Source organism: Argiope bruennichi, chromosome X1 (assembly GCF_947563725.1).
Source record: "Argiope bruennichi chromosome X1, qqArgBrue1.1, whole genome shotgun sequence".
In the NCBI taxonomy this organism is placed as follows: Eukaryota; Metazoa; Arthropoda; class Arachnida; order Araneae; family Araneidae; genus Argiope; species Argiope bruennichi.
In genome coordinates, this window is record NC_079162.1 from 93,226,424 (window position 1) to 93,245,504 (window position 19,081).

At 27.2% G+C, this 19,081-nt stretch overlaps 1 protein-coding gene across 5 annotated transcripts in view; it reads left to right on the plus strand.

The window, feature by feature from the left end:
- LOC129958840 (cAMP-specific 3',5'-cyclic phosphodiesterase, isoforms N/G-like) overlaps window positions 1-19,081 on the plus strand; it is a 327,156-nt gene that overhangs the window by 100,316 nt on the left and 207,759 nt on the right. Inside the window, exon 1 of one of the 5 annotated variants that reach the window (XM_056071555.1) lies at window positions 2,792-3,065. The exons of 2 other annotated variants lie outside the window; for them this stretch is intronic. In XM_056071555.1, coding sequence (XP_055927530.1) covers window positions 2,962-3,065 — 104 coding nt within the window. In that variant the 5' untranslated portion in view covers window positions 2,792-2,961. Of the gene's footprint in view, window positions 1-2,791; window positions 3,066-19,081 lie in introns of those variants that run through there. 2 more of the 5 variants (XM_056071554.1, XM_056071560.1) reach the window with 2 other exon arrangements.

A 19,081-nucleotide genomic window follows, 5' to 3' on the forward strand; every position in this document is an offset into this window, starting at 1 on the left:
ATGAGAGTAAATTAATATTTCATTTTTATCTATTATTTCATTGCTATTTAATTTTTAGATACTTCATTTTTGAAAAATATGTTTATTCCTTTATATTTAATTTACCAGTCCCAATTCAGGTAAATAGATTTAATCTGAATTAACAATGACCTGATAGTGTATCGTTTCTGCTGTTTTATATACTATTCTTCTTACGACATGAGCTCAGTTTTTTCACTTCTGTTTAATTGTTTGTTGTCCTGTAAAAGCTGTTGTCTTTTGTCAAAAAAATGAATTCCCAGGCTAACAAAATTTTGGAAATATATGTTTTCTCTTTGCAAGATGACTGAATGAAAGTTAATGACTTATTCGTTATTTAATAAAAATTACGAATTGTCAGGCGATCGTTGTTTATATTTGTATAGCAAAAACAATTCAGTTCCCTTACTGAAATAATAATATAAATATATTTTTTACGCAAGATTAAACATCAGATTTCAAAAATGGAGTATATGGTAAAATCTCGGAATGAAATATACGTCTGGAATTTAATCACACTGATGTCTACGATTCTCTTTTTTCTTTTATTGTACACACTTATTTAACATGGCTTTTTCATCTAACGAGGGAATTAAGTAATCGATTTTTTTTCTCATTTCCTGATGTGTTAGTTTTGAAATTTTGTGCCCGATGAAAATATATTGTTTTAATATTTTCTGATTTTTACTATCCCTTAATCGAATAACTTAATTAAATTTTGAAGTGGTGCTACTTGAGATATAATTTAAGAAAAAAAAATGATTTGAAGATTCCATAATATTTATAAAAAAGAATTATAAATTACTGACTAAAAAGTGGAAAATAATCGAAATAAATTTTTTAACTTTAGTTCTCTAGTAAAATTGTGCTTTTAAAAACTTTTTTTTCACTTGGTTTGGTGGATTAAGGACACTTAAGACTTCTTGAAATAATATTTTGGTAGCGAAAAATGATTACAAACAAAATAAAAAATAAATCATTTTTTTATTTGGCTTTATAATTTAAAAAAACGTTTATGTATTTTTGGAACAGAAATTTTTTAGATAAACGGAGAGAAATTTAATAAGGGATGCAATGAAAATGTTGGTATAAATTAGTAAAAATTGATAAATTTTAGTAAAATTTAGTTTTAAATTAGAAAATTTGTCTTCAAATTAGTATTAGTATAAATTAGAAATTCTATCATTTTTTCGCTGTTTTAAGGCATTAAAAATTACAATTATTTGTAAAATGAGAGTCGGGAAATGACTGATGATCACAAAAAAAGAAAGAAAAATCATATTATTACCTCCATAGTTTTTGAAAGCATTGAGGTATTTTTAGAACTGTGATTTCAGAGAATAATGGAGGAAAACTTAATATGGAAAGAAATGAAAATTTTAATACAAATGGATTTCATTTTTTCCGCCATCAAATATGTTTCTGAGAAATATTTTGATTTGTATTTATATTTTTCAACTTTAAATATAAATGTTTTATTTTGTCTTTAAATATAAATATTTTTATTTGAACCTTCAACATCAATTATAAACTTTCACTAATATTAAATAATCGGTATTATTTTCTAAATAAGGTATTGCAATAAAAAAAAGAAATCTAGCAAAAGATAATAACCATTAAGAAAATAATAGCAATGCATGTTTTATAAAATCAAATGCAATTCGAAAATTAGTAGATCTATATACCAGTAAGCAACAGAAAATTAAATAATAATTCAACTCACTTCTAAAATATATGTACATTTATGAAACAGAACAAAAAGAGAAAGGAAATATATAATAATGCTGGAATAAAGCCGTTGTTTATTGCTGTATTAAGTCTTTACAGGCAAATGAATTATAAATAATAATTAATTAAGCCTTATTATAAGATAAATACATGTAATCCGGGAAAATTATGTGGAAATATAATATTTTAAATTCTGTTAGAAAGTTAATATAAAGACTACAGGACTATAGAATCCGAATTATACTAACGCTGGATAAGCTAATATACACGTCTTGTATAGTGTTTACTCATTATTGCGTCTTAATTTTAATACTTCAAGAACAACATCAAAAGATAATCACAAAGATAATCAGTCTTCATCAAGCTGACAACTCAATCTTCACCAAAAATTTTGAAATTTTTTCAAGATACATTAACAGTGTCAATTACGCCGCGAACTAACTTGGTACCAACGAATTAACTCTAAGCCTTTATTTAGTGACATTTATAAGATAAGGAAAGGATTTGCTAGAAATATTTATGATGGCCGTAAATACACACACTGCGTATCTAAGTAAAGTGCGAACATCCTTCCTTTCCCTAATAACACATATATATGTAACTCACTGATAAGTAAGCATTATCATGAAAAATAAGATTCCAAAGATCACACTCCTCCTGAATTACTTTCGGTTTTAAAGATGCTTTCTATCTATTTGTCTTATTATAGTTGTGCGACTGTCCATTTGCCCTAAAAATCGGAAGAAACGGTTCCCTTTTGAGTGCTATCACTTGTGAACGTTTACCTATTGAATTACAGCCGGTTTGTGAAGGACTTCAATGGCCGAGTGGTTTTCTGAACAAAGCTTCTGATCACTGCTTATCTGTAACGTAATAAAAAGTGAATGAAACAAAGTAAATATAGTAGAAGAAGGCGTTTTTTAAATGAAGCAGTTTTACGAGCTCATATTTTTTAAAGTATGGAATTGTTCTGCTTCCAGTCATATGTTTGTGGAGACCAACGAATGGATTTGTTTGACGTCGATGGGCACAGGACTTTCCGAAATTTGTCATTCTGTGCCGAGGGTTTTGCCAAATGGTTGTAAAATAGTCGAGGCATGAGAAGAGGATAAGGTGAGGGAAAATCTTGGCAACATTTCAAGACGTCTGTCAACGTTTTTCTAGGTCCGTTTCTGGAAAACGGAGCATGCTCAGTGAAAGATACACCTCGAAGACATGGCTGAGAATGAGGGCCTCCTTTTCTTTCATCGTCACAAATTACAGACCAAAGAATATAGGATACAACGTAGAAAAAGTTTACCAGCCTCTGCACACAGCTGGTGAGTGGGAATTCCTTTTTCATCCAATCTTGGTTTTATAAACCACACTCGTAAGGCTCTGCAATTCATTCAACCTTATATAATACCGATTCAATTTCTTTATAGCATTCCTTTAAACACAGTATTGTTCTAATCAATGTCAAATATGCTTTACATATGTGCTTTACAAAAAACATAAACTTCTACCTTGCTCCTCAAATATTTTAACTAGATGACTAAATACATTTTAAAAGGAAGCCTTATCTTTCCAAACTTACTTTAAATATGGGCAAAAAAATTTATTTAGAAGAAAAATGAATTGTTTGTGGTTCAGTTAATCCCTCATAGTGAACTTTATATAATACCGATTCAATATATTTATAGCATTCTTTTAAACGCAGTATTGTTCTAATCAGTGTCAAATAATGTGCTTTATAAAAAACATAAATTTCTACCTTGATTCTCAAATATTTTAACTAGATGACTAAATACATATTAAAAGGAAGTCTTATCTTTCCAAACTTACTTTAAATATGGGCAAAATTTTTATTTAGAAGAAAAATGAATTGTTTGTGGTTCAGTTTATCCCTCATAGTGAATTTTATATAATACCGATTCAATATCTTTATAGCATTCTTTTAAACACAGTATTGTTCTAATCAGTGTCAAATAATGTGCTTTACAAAAAACATAAATTTCTACCTTGCTTCTCAAATATTTTAACTAGATGAATAAATACATTTTAAAAGGACGCCTTATATTCCCAAACTTACTTTAAATATGGGCAAAATTTTTAATTAGAATAAAAAGGAATTTTTTGTGGTTCAGTTAATCCCCCATAGTGAATTTTTCTTTATTTTTTCGTTTGATATACATAGAATAAAATACAAATTCATAAATAAATTTAACTTCAGTATCATCATTAAAAACCATAGAGCGATAATTTGTCACTGAGGATAAATAATACAAATTATTGTGATTTATGGCATTGATTCAAAATCAGAATATCGAATTCACTGTCCATTCTCCCATGGGAAACATAGAAATCACGTTTCACCTAATCTTTGGCAAATGACGCTGTTATAGTGTTATATATAATGTCTTGATTACTTTATCATCGAAAAACGTTAATATTCGGTGATTAGGTTTGTAAGTATACTATACAATAAAATATAGTAATTAATAGCTTTTTGATAATCGAATAAGTTGGCACGTGTTCTTAGGTATTCTGAGAAATAGAACTGCGGGAGTAATAATTTGTACCAAACCAATTCAACAACTTATATTGTGTCATTTTTTGTAAGCTTGTGTGAGCCTTATTTAGAGTTATAAAAAAATAATAATTACCATTGAATCATATTTGTTGAAAAAATTATCACTCAAAAATTATAACTACATGTAAAATTCTTCATCATTTAAAAGTGATAACCGAAAATTCCTGTAATCTTTTAGTTTATGAATAAAATTCAATATATCCGCAAATTTATTTTTTACATTCTGCTGATAAACTCCAACACTAATTTTAAAAAAGTATTAAAGATAATTATCCCTTTCACGAGTAAGAAGTAAAAAAAAAATCACGTTTATGTAAGCAGGAACTTCAAACATTTTAGAAAACACTGAATTCTATTTCGATAGGAAAATATGGTAATTTCTTCTTATATAAAATGACTTAAAAATTTTTCTGTTTAATTAATATCTTTTCATATGAGAAATATATTTATCAAGAATAATTAGAAATGCATTTTTCTGAAACTAGATTCTTCTTCTCGAGGGTTTTTTTTTTTTTTTTTTGAAGAAAATATTTTTACATCTGAAAAGGGTTGCATCTCTATGAATAAAATATATATATGCAGTAAGAAAAGAAACTATAAAATTTAGCAGTCTAGAAGAAAAGGATAATAAGACTGTGACTACAAATCATGAGATTTAGTTTCTTTAAAAAGGAAGATAATATGAAATAGGGAAATTAATTACTCAATATTTGTCCTAAAGGACACGTATGCAAATGCGGCTAAAAATCTTTAAACATGAAAAAACTGGAAATCGAAATGCATACAATTATTTACTGTCAGTATATTTTTGTCGTCTGACTAGCTATTATTTTTTCAATGTGTCAACCGCTGCATTTTCAGCTTATTTTGTGGCAATATGCCGAAATTTTATTTTGCTTTTATATTTATTTTACGAAGCTGTGGGAATTTTTTTTTCTCTTTCACCACTGCCATTTATCTAATTAGGAAAACATATGAATAGCATTTTTAAGTAATTTATGAGAGAAATGTGAGTAGATATGAAAGGAATTTTGTAAATCAAATATATTTGAAATTTTTCTGATGCATTTCATGATCAAAACGAATTTTAGATAAGATTTATGTTTATGAATAACATTATTCTTTTCTATGATATTCAATGACTTCGAATTCCATTTCCGTTATAATTTTTCTGGGTATCTCCGTTTCTATCAACATAAGAGATGTAGCAATTTAAGTATTGATAAGTATTTATCAACAACATTATTTCTATCAACATAAAAGTAGGACTTTGTGCTAATAGCATCGATGATTATTTTCATATGACTACTTCGAAATTATCAACATCAAATAACAGATTGCGATTTTACAGATTTGAATTTATCAACCAATTTTATTTTTTATCAATTGAGTCAGATTGAATCAAAGATCAGAACTGACAGAGAAACATAAAAATAGTATTCTCATTAAAAGATAAATTTTGAAAGAATGGATGATGATATTTTTTATGGAATCCCCATGCCTTTTCTTTTAAACTTATATTTGATATTGGCGTAGTGTTGTGTTCGATGTGGAATATGCAGTTCTGGATACTACTGTCATAGTAGGCCAATGGCACAAAATTATGAAAATATCCCCCAATATTAAATCTCCAACTTTAAAACTAGATGTGTGAATTGGGATGTTAACTTAGCAAATCAGGTCAGTGAGTTAGATGTTATTCGCTTTTGAAATTTCAAGAAAAAATGTTTCAGTGATTTTAGCTAACAGAAATACTACAATTCTATAAACAACCATCAAAAAATTGACATAAAATGTAATGTTCTTCAAATGTCATAATTGTAACAGAAAATAAACGAGGGATACGATAAATTTTATTAGATATTTCTGTGTCACTGCAATTGTCTTTTTTTTGTCCAAGTTAAAGCTTAACTTTTAATTACTGTTATTGACAGTAGTATATGTATTTTTACTAATAGCGTTTTCTTCCTAAAGCGTATAAGCTAAGACGTAACCTAAGTAAAGGCCTAAAGGCAAGCTATTTCTCAAACAGTTTAATGTTGTTAAGACGGCCGCGACTAGCCATAAGATGGGGGTTTGTGCCCTGGGGGAAATGGGCTTTAGAATAAATATCCCTTTAATTTCATTAAACAATCACATGGTAAGATTTTACCAAATCCCTTCTTTTTCTCGCTGATTTTGCGATAATCCAAAGACAAGATATACTAATTCCATATTAGATGTTCTTGATAGTATTTCAACGATATTTATTCGGAAATAATTACAATTTTTAGATTCGAAAGTACTTTATTGATTAAGTATAGTTCAAATATATATCAACATTATAAAAACTACTACTTTTTAAGAAATATTTAAACAATAATTTAATATTATTTTATAGATTATCAAATTTTAAAAATAAATCTCCATTTTGACGTAAATGCGGTCAATTTCTTTAAAGGTTTATCTATAGTTCAAATAACTGTAATAATTTGTTCGCAAAAAATTATTTTCCGAGTATTTCTAACGTACTTTACTATCATCAAAATTTAATTGGATATCGTTGTTTTGGTGAATTTAATTAATCACCGTGGAGAAATATCCATCACAAGGAAATAATTCTTTTCATAATTTTTGGATGAGTACAAAACCCAGCGGATTATCTTGGAGCAAATACATCTCTTCAAGGAAGACAGTTTGAAAAATTATTAATTCTCTTTCCGAAAGAACATGGCAAATAAAAAGCGGGAGAGGAGCAAAAAGAAAAAGATGATTTGCCGCCTGCATGATTGAGCGTAAAAAATTCTAACTGACAGGGACGAACTTGAACTGTGATGAATGATCGCACCGTACTTTGTGTCGGAGGATAATGAGTCTTATTTTCTTATTCATCCCCACCGCTATAACTTAGAAAAATGATTAAAAAAAAAGGCACTCTGAAAATGCAAAATTTAATATCTTCTTTATAAATATGCAGATGGATTTTTAATTCTTCTATTTATTTTTTTTTATCAAATTTAAATTTTTACAAAAAAAAAATGATGTATTAAGTTGAAATAACGAATATAATATTTTTCATTTTTTGCATAAGAAATATATAAAAAATATATAATATTGCAAAAAGAAAATTTGGTCTCGATATTTTGATTTACCTTCCGGGATCAAAATTCTTATCATAAAATCATTCTGTCAACCTGCATGTGCTCAATAATTCAAATAAGAATAAGCTGGATGTATGAAAGTTTGTTTTGATGAAAAAAACTGTGATGAATGATTGCACTCTACTTTATGTCGGAGGATAATGAGTTTTGTTTTCTTATTCACCTCCGCTGCTATAACTTAGAAAAATGATAAAAAAAATAAAAAAGGCACTCTGAAAATGCAAAATTTAATATCTTCTTTATAAATATGCAGATGGATTTTTAATTCTTCTATTTATTTTTTTTATCAAATTTAAATTTTTACAAAAAAAAATGATGTATTAAGTTGAAATAACGAATATAATATTTTTCATTTTTTGCATAAGAAATATATAAAAAATATATAATATTGCAAAAAGAAAATTTGGTCTCGATATTTTGATTTACCTTCCGGGATCAAAATTCTTATCATAAAATCATTCTGTCAACCTGCATGTGCTCAATAATTCAAATAAGAATAAGCTGGATGTATGAAAGTTTGTTTTGATGAAAAAAACTGTGATGAATGATTGCACTCTACTTTATGTCGGAGGATAATGAGTTTTGTTTTCTTATTCACCTCCGCTGCTATAACTTAGAAAAATGATAAAAAAAATAAAAAAGGCACTCTGAAAATGCAAAATTTAATATCTTCTTTATAAATATGCAGATGGATTTTTAATTCTTCTATTTATTTTTTTTTATCAAATTTAAATTTTTACAAAAAAAAATGATGTATTAAGTTGAAATAACGAATATAATATTTTTCATTTTTTGCATAAGAAATATATAAAAAATATATAATATTGCAAAAAGAAAATTTGGTCTCGATATTTTGATTTACCTTCTGGGATCAAAATTCTTATCATAAAATCATTCTGTCAACCTGCATGTGCTCAATAATTCAAATAAGAATAAGCTGGATGTATGAAAGTTTGTTTTGATGAAAAAAACTGTGATGAATGATTGCACTCTACTTTATGTCGGAGGATAATGAGTTTTGTTTTCTTATTCACCTCCGCTGCTATAACTTAGAAAAATGATAAAAAAAATAAAAAAAGGCACTCTGAAAATGCAAAATTTAATATCTTCTTTATAAATATGCAATGGGATTTTTAATTCACCTATTTATTCATTATCAAATCTAAATTTTTACAAAAATTCAAATAATAAGTTGAAATAACAAATATAATATTTCTCAGTATATATTTTTTACTTGCATGAGTAATATATAGAAACAAATTCGGCCTCGACATTTTGATTAACGGTCCGGGATCAAAATCATTTTCATAGATCATTCGGTCAACCTATGTGTGCTCGCTAATTCATACACGAAAAAGCTAGATGCATGAATTTGTTTTTTACCAAAACTGCAGCTTTCTATAAAATTTTGATCAAAATTTATCAACAAGAAACCCATCTTTTTGAGTTTCAAAGTATATGGGAGCAAGATTCAAAAGACAACTTGCTAGATGGATGAAATTCGGCATATCGTTTTATTAATATTATTATGGATATGTGGCGAATTGGGATGAGCGAGGATAGAACCTGGGACCTTGTGGTTCGCAGTCCAGTAACATGACCATGATACAAAAGCAATTGCTCGTACAGCGTAGTTGTTAATTAGCTTATATGCTATTCACTACAGATGCATCTAATGTTTTATGAGATACAATATCGGGTAAATTAATATTTATTCTTATGTTTGTGAATAAAACTTTTTAAAAAGCTCTCCAATCTAGAGGCAGGAATCAGTGTGATCAACAAGAAAATACATTGTTCAAATTGCAGTCTTTATTCTCTTCATCACACAACGAAATTTCATAGAAGAGTCGAAGTCTTTTGATCAAAATTGACAAAAATTAAAACTCCATTCAATTTTTGAACCTAATCGATCAACGAGAAACGATACACGCTTCCAAACTACATATTCGATTTCTTCAATACAAAATGAAGTTAATGGTGAAATGGAGAAGTCTTTACACCAAAATTGCAGAATAGTTTCAAATTTTGACCTAATCGGACATCGAGAAAAGAGACTAATCCAAATTTCATGTCTGAATTTCGTCGCCATACAACGAAGTTTAACAGAGAAATGCTTCTTATAATTGAAATATACAAAAAAAGAAGGAAAAAAAACTTTCTTTAGTTGTATTTCTGACCTGAATTTCTTTTCGGTTTTGATAACATACTTTCAGTTATTTTTTTATTGAATTTTATCCCATACCATTGAGTTTTGCAAATATAATATTTACGTTATTTTTATGTTTTACTTACGTGACATAAGATAATAATGTATATTTATCTAAAGAATATAACCTCTGTGTTGTTGGAGTTTGAATAATTAATTTTTGAATCTTATTCATTTATCCATGTCTTACAGCTTCACTTTATTATTTCAAGTCTTCTTAATGGGGCGAGATCCATTGATAAGAATCTAAGAACTCGCTTGTTTGCTACATTGCAATCATTTTTGGTATTTCAACTACGTCACCCTGACATTATTAAAAGCCCTCGCGCGACCGAGTTGTAGTTATTAATAACTTGACTTGGATAATGGGTTAATTAATTACATTTGTTCCCTCCACCTTAAATCTTGAAGAGAAGTTAAAAGAAGAAGTCAAAGTCGCGTATCGTAGCAGTTACTTTTTTCCCCTCTAAGAAAGAATACAAATGAAACACTGTTACATCCCGTTTTGTATGTCCGTATCATTACTTGTTTTTAAATTATAAGTCAAAATAAAGAAAGTTTAAAATAAAAATATATATTATAATTTGTTTTTGGAATTTGACTATTTTTTTGTTTCAACATGTGTCTTTTTAAGGATTAGTAAGCTATTTAAAAGTTTGGAAGATTTTTAAGTAAGTCAATATTTAGACACTAAAAAATTTTTGGTTTCAACAGTTTACCTTTAAATATGTGTTTTTATCTAAATATAAAAGCATTAAAATATGAATTATGAAATAAAATAAATAGTTAATGGATTCGGAGTACTCAGAGGATAGTTAATGAGAATACTTTAAATGACTTTTTCCCTAAACTAAATTTTTTTCGCGTTTAAATGTTTTCGAAATGCTTCAAGCAATATAATTCTGGTGACGATAATATAAAAATTATAATTAGGGCTTTTGTTTTATGAATTTAAATATTTTTTTATTTATTTCAAATTTGATTTCATTTAGATAGCTAAACTAGTTTAAGAAAGAAAATTCTAAAATACTTTATTGATAGTCAAAATATTTTAAATTAACTTTTGGATTAAATTAAAAAAACAATAAATAACTTTGTTCTAAATCTATATTAAAGTGATTATAGAGAGTATTAAGAGCAAAATGTAAACATTTTTTGATGCTATAGGGAAATATTTTTTAAATTAAAATTGTTTTAAAAATAAATGTATTTAATTAAAAGTATTCCTTAGAAATATTTGATACAATTTTATTCTAATGTATATGCATTCAAAATTTCAAAACACTTTGTCGAAAATTTGGAAAAAAAAAAAAGAGCATAATAGGTTAAAATTATTATACCAAAAATCAGTTATAACTTAACCGTTTTCACTATTGTGGTCATAAAAGAAATGTCTAAAAGAAATAGATGACACATTAACATTTATATTAAATACTTATTTTTGAGGGCGAAAATAGCTAGTGAAAATTAAGTTCCAGTAGAAAATGAAGTTCTAGTTAGGAAATTCCTTTTTTGCGAAAATGATATGCAGGAGGCTTAACTAAAATTCCTCTGCCAAATTCTAACTATTCTCCCTGGGAAGTTCGACTAACAATCTTTTTGGCAAAAAGTTAAATGCTTTTAAATAGTATGTTTTAATTCGTATCATTTCTATAAATACCCGAATTTAAGAACTCTGTTTAAAGCAATAAAAAGTTTTATCAACATTCTTAAAAATGATTTGTACTTGTATTGTTTGTAATTGTTGGAATAATTTTTCCTTAAATCAAAACTTATGTTTTCCATTCTGAAATCTCTATTATCGTCTGAATTTTTTGAGCTAATAAAATAATGCAATGAAAAAACTTTAAGAAAATAATTAACCGAATGATTTAATGCAGTTGTATTGAATATCTCAATGAATATCGTAAAGCAGTTAATTTTTTGCATTATTTGTGTAAAATTTACTGAATCAACACATACCAGCAAACTTGCTCAACCGAAATTCAATTAATCTTGACGTAATTTTAAAATATTAATTTACAGCCTGTAAACCCATGTCCCAGATACATAATTTTTTTAAAACTAAATTTTGGATTATCTTCTCAGAATTCTGAGCCGACCAGGTGCTTCGCATCAGCACGTTTTCAGGGAAAACATAATCATCGTCTGTTTTAAACACACCGACCCATTTTGTCTGCTGTACCAGATCGATACACATATCTGCTTAAAGCCAGTGAATGGAGAAATTTCCTGGCGATTTCAAAAAGAAATAAAGGATTTCTTCAATAGAAAACAAAGAAAAATCACAGATGATAAAATTATAGCCTTTCGACGAAGCGTTTTATGAGCAAATAGTAGCAATCAAACTTGTAATTCAGGAAAATGGTTTCATAGGGTAGGCACTTGAGGTATCATCAGGCAGTCAGACCGCGTAATCTGTAGCTGAAAAAAGGAAGAAATATCATATCTATTAGCTGTCGAACATCTACTGAATGAAAAGGGAAAACATGAACCGAATAAAAAGGTAAAAATTATATGTTCCGCCTTGATGATTAAAAGTGGTATAACTAATCTAAAAACTGTTATAAGAATATCAATTACTCCCAGAATACAAATACGTGATGTTATATATTATGAATTATTAATATAAATAGTTAAAATATTGCCATTATAAGTGTTTTGGAAATCTAGGGGCGAGAACTAATAATAATAGAGGCTCTTTCTCTCCCCCCCCCCCACAATTTTAATCACTTTTGAAAATTTGTAATAAATAATTTTCGTATAATCGAAATAATTCTATACATATACCAAAATCTATTTATATTCCTATAAATTGAATGGGGACCTTTTCAATAAATTTCTCTTTGATATGCGTTATTATGTAATTTTAGATTCTTCTAATCTTGTTGAGTCAACGAAGAATATGATTTCAGCATCTGTTTCATATCATTCAGAGTGTAAAATGAAATATAAGTCATGCATTTAAGGTTATATATTTGTTAGTAAATTATTCAACTTACGATATTTTTCATTCGAATTCTACCAAATGTCTATTCTGCTTATCCCTTTCCCCCTTTGTACTATCTTTTAACCCTTAGCCATATCCAGAAGACTTTTTTCTACATCTTCATGTATTCTAGCATCATTTGGTAGAAAGGTTGGCGTATTCTGATTAATCATCGACATATTTCTTGGTATCAATTTTTATTTAATTAAAAATAAGCTTTATTTCTAATTATATAGATAATATCTCAGCCTGTAAAGGTTAATACTTATTTAGTTAGCGAACTTTTATTTTTTAATTTCTGTAATATAAAATCTCCAAAGTAAAAAAATGTTAAAAAATCGATATATTTTCTCTCTAAGTTCAGGTATTAGGACACTGCCTTGACCACCGTGGTTTTAATAAGAGCCTTGGTTAATGAATCAGCGTTTTGCCTCATTAACATGTCTGTTGTTAATGTGCAATATTAATGTCAAAAATGTGCCTTATGCTAATTTGTAATGGCAGGTTTATTTATAGACTTAATCTAGATGCATAATTAATAATATTATTAGTTGCTACTTAATCTGAATCTTATAGAATATAGCATAGGATACAACAGTTTTTCATCTTACCATTCCCGACAGATATTTTCTGAAATGTATCTAATCATTTTTTTTTTTCATTTCACTCATTCTATTAAAATAAATGTTACTCGCTCAAATTTATCACTACACTTGGAAAGAAGTTGTTTAACTTATTTTACTAAAATGCATCACAGACATGGTTTTAAAAAGTAGACTATCAATAGCTATTTGTTTAAAAAGGTAAAATGACCAAATCAGTTTTTTTTTAAATGAAAGAATCTTGGATTTCATATCTTTGCGAATGCTATAGATAAACATAAAATATAATCAACAGCAGTAATTTTGTTAATTTAGCAGTTATATTTAATTCTTTTACGTTTATAAAAGTACAGTACTTTTCACTGTTTTATTGTATTATATATTTTTGTTTCCGCTAGTGTTTAAAGCATATGTTGTCATTAGACTAATTCTTCATTTTCCTACATTTAACCATCTCATTTAAAATCAATTGGTTCCAACTTTTATCATCCATTTTCTAAAAAGTTTTAATTAAATTTAATCATAATTAGCATAATAGAGCAAATTGGCGCTTTTAAATATCAGTGAGCTCATGGTGGCTTGAAAATAAAACTAATTAATCGTTTTCTGCGTCTCGAATAAGGCTTGTGTTTGTTGAAAACCCTTTATTTATTCTTTCTGCGGTTTAATGGAATCCACTTAAAAAAAAGAAAAGAAGAAATGTGGTTTTAATAGATGTAGTGGTATAAGGTATATTACAAAGGAAGTATAAAGATAAAGAAGGTATTAAAGGGAATATTAAATTAAGATAAAGGGTATTAAAATTATTTGTTTTGATATCTTTAAACATATTTGCATTCTTAAAATTCCGCATGAGAAAACCAGAAACAGATATCGCAATAAGCTATAATAAATATTATTATAATAATTACATTGAAATATTGTTATAAACATGTTTTTCAGATTAATACAAATAAAATATATTCTGATAATTCTTTGTAGCTGTGGGAGTAAAAACAAATTAAATTATTATATCTTTTTATTCAGGAGGTATGAAAATAAACAGAAACCACTAATCAATAAATTGAAAAGGAATAGAAAAATTGCTAAGAATTAAATTTAACTAATGTGAGAAGCCAACATTTTCATGGATTTAACTTGCTATCCTTTAAATTTAATGAGATTTTTTTTCCGGTTTAAAAAATGGCCTAATTATATTTTCCTCTCAGTTGTAAGTAGCCAGCATCAATTCAACCGGATTATTTTTTTATTTCGTGCCATATTTTGTAGTAATTCCCAGTTAATGAGATGGAGTCTCGAAATAATGTGCTTTGTATTTCATGCATTGCAACAGTCTTTCTTTCATCCTTGTTTTTTCTTCCTTAAAGATAAAAAAAATACCTAATGCATTAGAAAATATATATTTATGAGCCTGCAAAAAACGTGTTGGAATTTTAAAACAAATCGCTTATAACAGTGATGTTAAATTATTTTGAAAGGGAGTAGTAATTTTCTTTCTTCAGAACTGGTAATGGGATATAGATTTCGAAATTTATTTAAATGGTTATATAATTTGAATTTTATTGAATATTATGATTAAAAGTTTTTATTTAATCTTATTAACGAATTTTCTAAAAATAACAATGAAAAGTCGCTTTTCATGAAATAGTGATACAAAATTTTTGTTTTTTCAGATTATTTTAATTTAAATATCAATAGGCAATTTTGTGCTGATATTAAAATATTTTAACGGATTATTTTCGTATTTTAAGAGTTAATTGATCAAAAGATAAAAAAGCAGTATTCTTTAAAGAAAATGCTGTCCTTTTAACAATATTTATAAATTTAGATGAACATTCACACGTCTGTTGCTCAATTTTTTGGAAAACCACTGAAGAAGCTGAAATACCTATAAAACCTTTTATTTTCTTGGTTTGCTTATTATAATAACTGAAATGTGGTAGAAACAGTACCGAAAATACAGCAATATTTCATTAAGAAATTATATTTATTTAACGCAATTGAAGTAACCATGACATATTTACTACTTTATAAGATGCGTTTTTTCTTTATATTTCATTATGAAATTAAATTGATTTAACGCAACTGAAGTAACCATAGCATATTTGCTACTTTATAAAACAAGTTTTTAATATCTTTTCATAATTTCTCATCCCTTTCTCAAAGAGTTAGAAAATAAAAGTAACATGTATTTACTCAGCACTACTTTCAAAATAATGTTTTGGTTATTACTTATGAAGTGTCTATACCATAAAGAATTTACTCATCATAAAATAATTAATTTCTTAGGAAAATACTGAACGTGTAGAATGTTAGTTTAAGAAATACATTGAAAATAACTTGGTTTAAATTACGTGCCAATTTAGGATAATTCATCAAATTTTGTACTTTCATAATTATGAGATCGAAAATAATTGTGATAATCTTATAGCAATAGAACATATTCAAACTTCTTCCTGTTGGTACGAGCATAGTGCATGGGATCTAAATGAGTGCCATGTTTGAATATTTCTTATGAAGGAAAATTGTGACTTCTTTCTAATAGTTAGTATTTATAATTAGACTTCAAAATAAGTAGTTGAATTAGGAAATAACTCTTAACTAATTAATAGTATAGAACATTTGAAATGAAAGAATATATTCGTTACTGGTGTTTATCTCAGTTACTAGAAACATTTTTCCTATTTCTGCTAAAGCATATCTAATAATATTTTAGCTCACAACAAGCGAAACTATTTTTTTTTATATAAAAAGGATGAGTTAAAAGCAATGAATAATTTACGAACCTTTAAATCTGCGATTGAAGAAAATATATTTAAAAAAATTTCTTCATTTATAAATCACTACTAATGAAATTGAACTGTACAGTTATAAAATTAAAAAAAAAATACTTTGTACATGTTCTTTCGCAACGTATAAAAATGTTACTAGTTAAAAATATTTCGTCGGGAAAGGAATTAGCTTTTAAATAAGGTGAGAAGGGCTTTCTTTAATTAAGTGGCTTTAAATGCATTGAAATTTCAGAACAGAAAAAAAGGGGAGAAAAAGGGAGGCAGAGAAAATAATTCACTGAATATTTTTCAGTCTTTCTTTGAAATTTTATTCTTTTATCCATATCTTAGTACAATTAAGTAACTTAAATTACTTTTAGATTGCGTCTTGTTAAAAGCTTAGTTTGGTAAATAATTTTTTTGAAACATTGCTGAAATTTCTAAACCTTTTATAAAACGTTTCATTATCTAAAGTCTTTCTTTTTAGATTCTATTGATTTGCCTTATGAAATGAGTTGATTTTCTAACAAATTATTGTAAAAAATAATGACATTTCGATGTATAATGCCTGAAGCTTATAAAAATTTTGTTGGTGAAAAACCTATGTTGTGTAATCAAAATAAATATGAAGGTATATATAACCTGCATTCAAAATCAACCATTTAAAGTTTTAAGTTATTATATTTGAATATAATTGGAACATTTCTATTTAAATGGAAAACAAAATGAAGCGTATTTCAATATCATTACAGTGAATATAGTGTAATGATATTGTTTTCGAAACATTTGTGTTTCTAATGGCCAATTAAAACGTTCTACTCATATTTATTTCGTCACTCTTTAAGGGATTGAGTCAGACTGGCGGATCTCCATTGACCATTACTTATCATTAAATATGAAACCTCCCCTATAATGCTTGATATTCAAGCTTATTATTCTTGTTACTTTCTTTTGTAAAATTTCGGAGTGTTACAAGAAATTAATTGATAGATAATGATTTTACTATGTCATTATCTATTATTAAAATAATGTCTATTGACAATATTTATTGTCAATCGACATTATTTAAGAGAAACAAAAGCATTTGATTGGCTGTGCTTCAAACTTCACTGAAACATACTCTCATAACAAAACTGTTTATAACGTAACTCTCATAACAATACTTTTTACATCATAACTCGCATAACACAACAATACTGGTTTTGACCCCAGTCAGCAAAATCTTCAAAATATCTTTGCTTACTCGATGTTGTAATGGCAGATTTCTGATTTGAATTGGGAGAATAGTACGACTGACATCTGAATTCAGATAGCATCCTCCGTTGTTTTGAGATTAATGGTCATGGATCAAAGTAATTGGTGGAAAACCTTAATAAAAGTTAATTACATAATCACTTCATATACCTCATATTTTGTATCATATATCTCTTAATAATTCGTATGATTCTATGTGAAGCATTTTCGTTTATTAATGTGGAATGTAAGTCCGAAAAGTGATATAGTGGATCGTTCTTATCATTTGGAGTTTAAAGTCATTATTTACATCATCAGAAGTATTCATACTGTTATATGCTGAAGAATTAGTATAAGAAGTTAAGTTATAAAATTATTACTAATTTTGAGGATTGTTGCCATTTATTGTTGATTTTCTTTGTTGCTTTTTCCTAAAATTAGAGTTAAAAGAAAATGTATATTCTATAGCCTTGCTGCTTGCTTAAAATTACTGGTAATTAGTATCTCCACTTTCATAATAATCTAAACAAACCAACTAAATTTTTTAAAATTTCTTCTTAACTGGATTTAACAAAAGAATAACATTTTTGATTGAGATAATTATATTTTCTGCTCTTTGTTGAAATTTTCCAAGCTTTGTCGAATCAATACAAATATTTCAAATAAATCATTACTGCTATTTTTTCTCAGGTCCAAAATTATTTCTTTTACTTTAAGAACCTCTAATGAATGTCTCCTTTTTTTTTCATTATATATGCACATGATATCTACTAAATAGACGTTTTAATTTTTGCTAACTTATTTTAATGGCTGAGAGAAAAAAAGCTAATAGAAACCAGTGGGAGTGGTTTTCTTAAAATTTTCTTGCATGCTCTTTAATAAAAGTGTTATCCCAGAGAACAATTCCCTAGCATTGGCGTACAATAGTTACGAAAAATTAACCTTTGACGTGAATTTAGCATTTTTACTGAATCTATCGTGTCATCCTTGGCGAGTTATTTGTCGATTAACCCCTGGTATGCGATTAATAATATTCAGAAAACGAATTTGTGTTTTAGACATGTTTTTTCCAACCGACTCACTCAATTTACTCAAAATCTGATTTAATTGAATTTTGAAATTTTGAATTTACTCATTTAACTCAAAATTTCATTGAAATCTGAAAATTTAGTATAAAGACCGCATACCATATTTAAACCGGCTAGCTCAAAGCGTTTTTGAATTATCTTTGCCACAGACAGACATACGGACATTTACCAAAAATGTTTTTTTCGAATTCATTAGGGAGATCTAAAACGTGGAGATTCATCGAAATCTCGAGTTCGAATTTTTTGACGATTATTATATTTTCTCTCTAGAATGCATACGAGAAAGTGAAAATTAAAGCAAGTCGATTTGGAGATGGAGGTGCGTTTTATTTAATTTTATAAGCATTCATAATAAATCACTTTCAAGAAAAATTAGTCTTGCAATTCTAATTCGAAGTTTAATTTTTCCCCCAACTGAGATTTTCAGATAAATAGACAAAAACCGCTTTAGGCTTTGAATCAACATTAATCTAGGATTCCGTTTTATGTAAAAAAAAGAAATATAAATACTCTTATACTATCTCTGTATTTATTTTGGTATTTCTTTCTGTACCAAGTATTTGAAATTTCCAATATTCAGTTTTTATATCTACTTTAGAAACCAGGTTGCATTTCTTTTTTGTAAATAAATAAATCTGCTGAAATTTATTATTTGATCGTTCTCTTGGACGGCATTAGTGAAATATTATTTGGTGAAAGTACAGTACTTAGGTCCTCTAAGCTATCTAAAG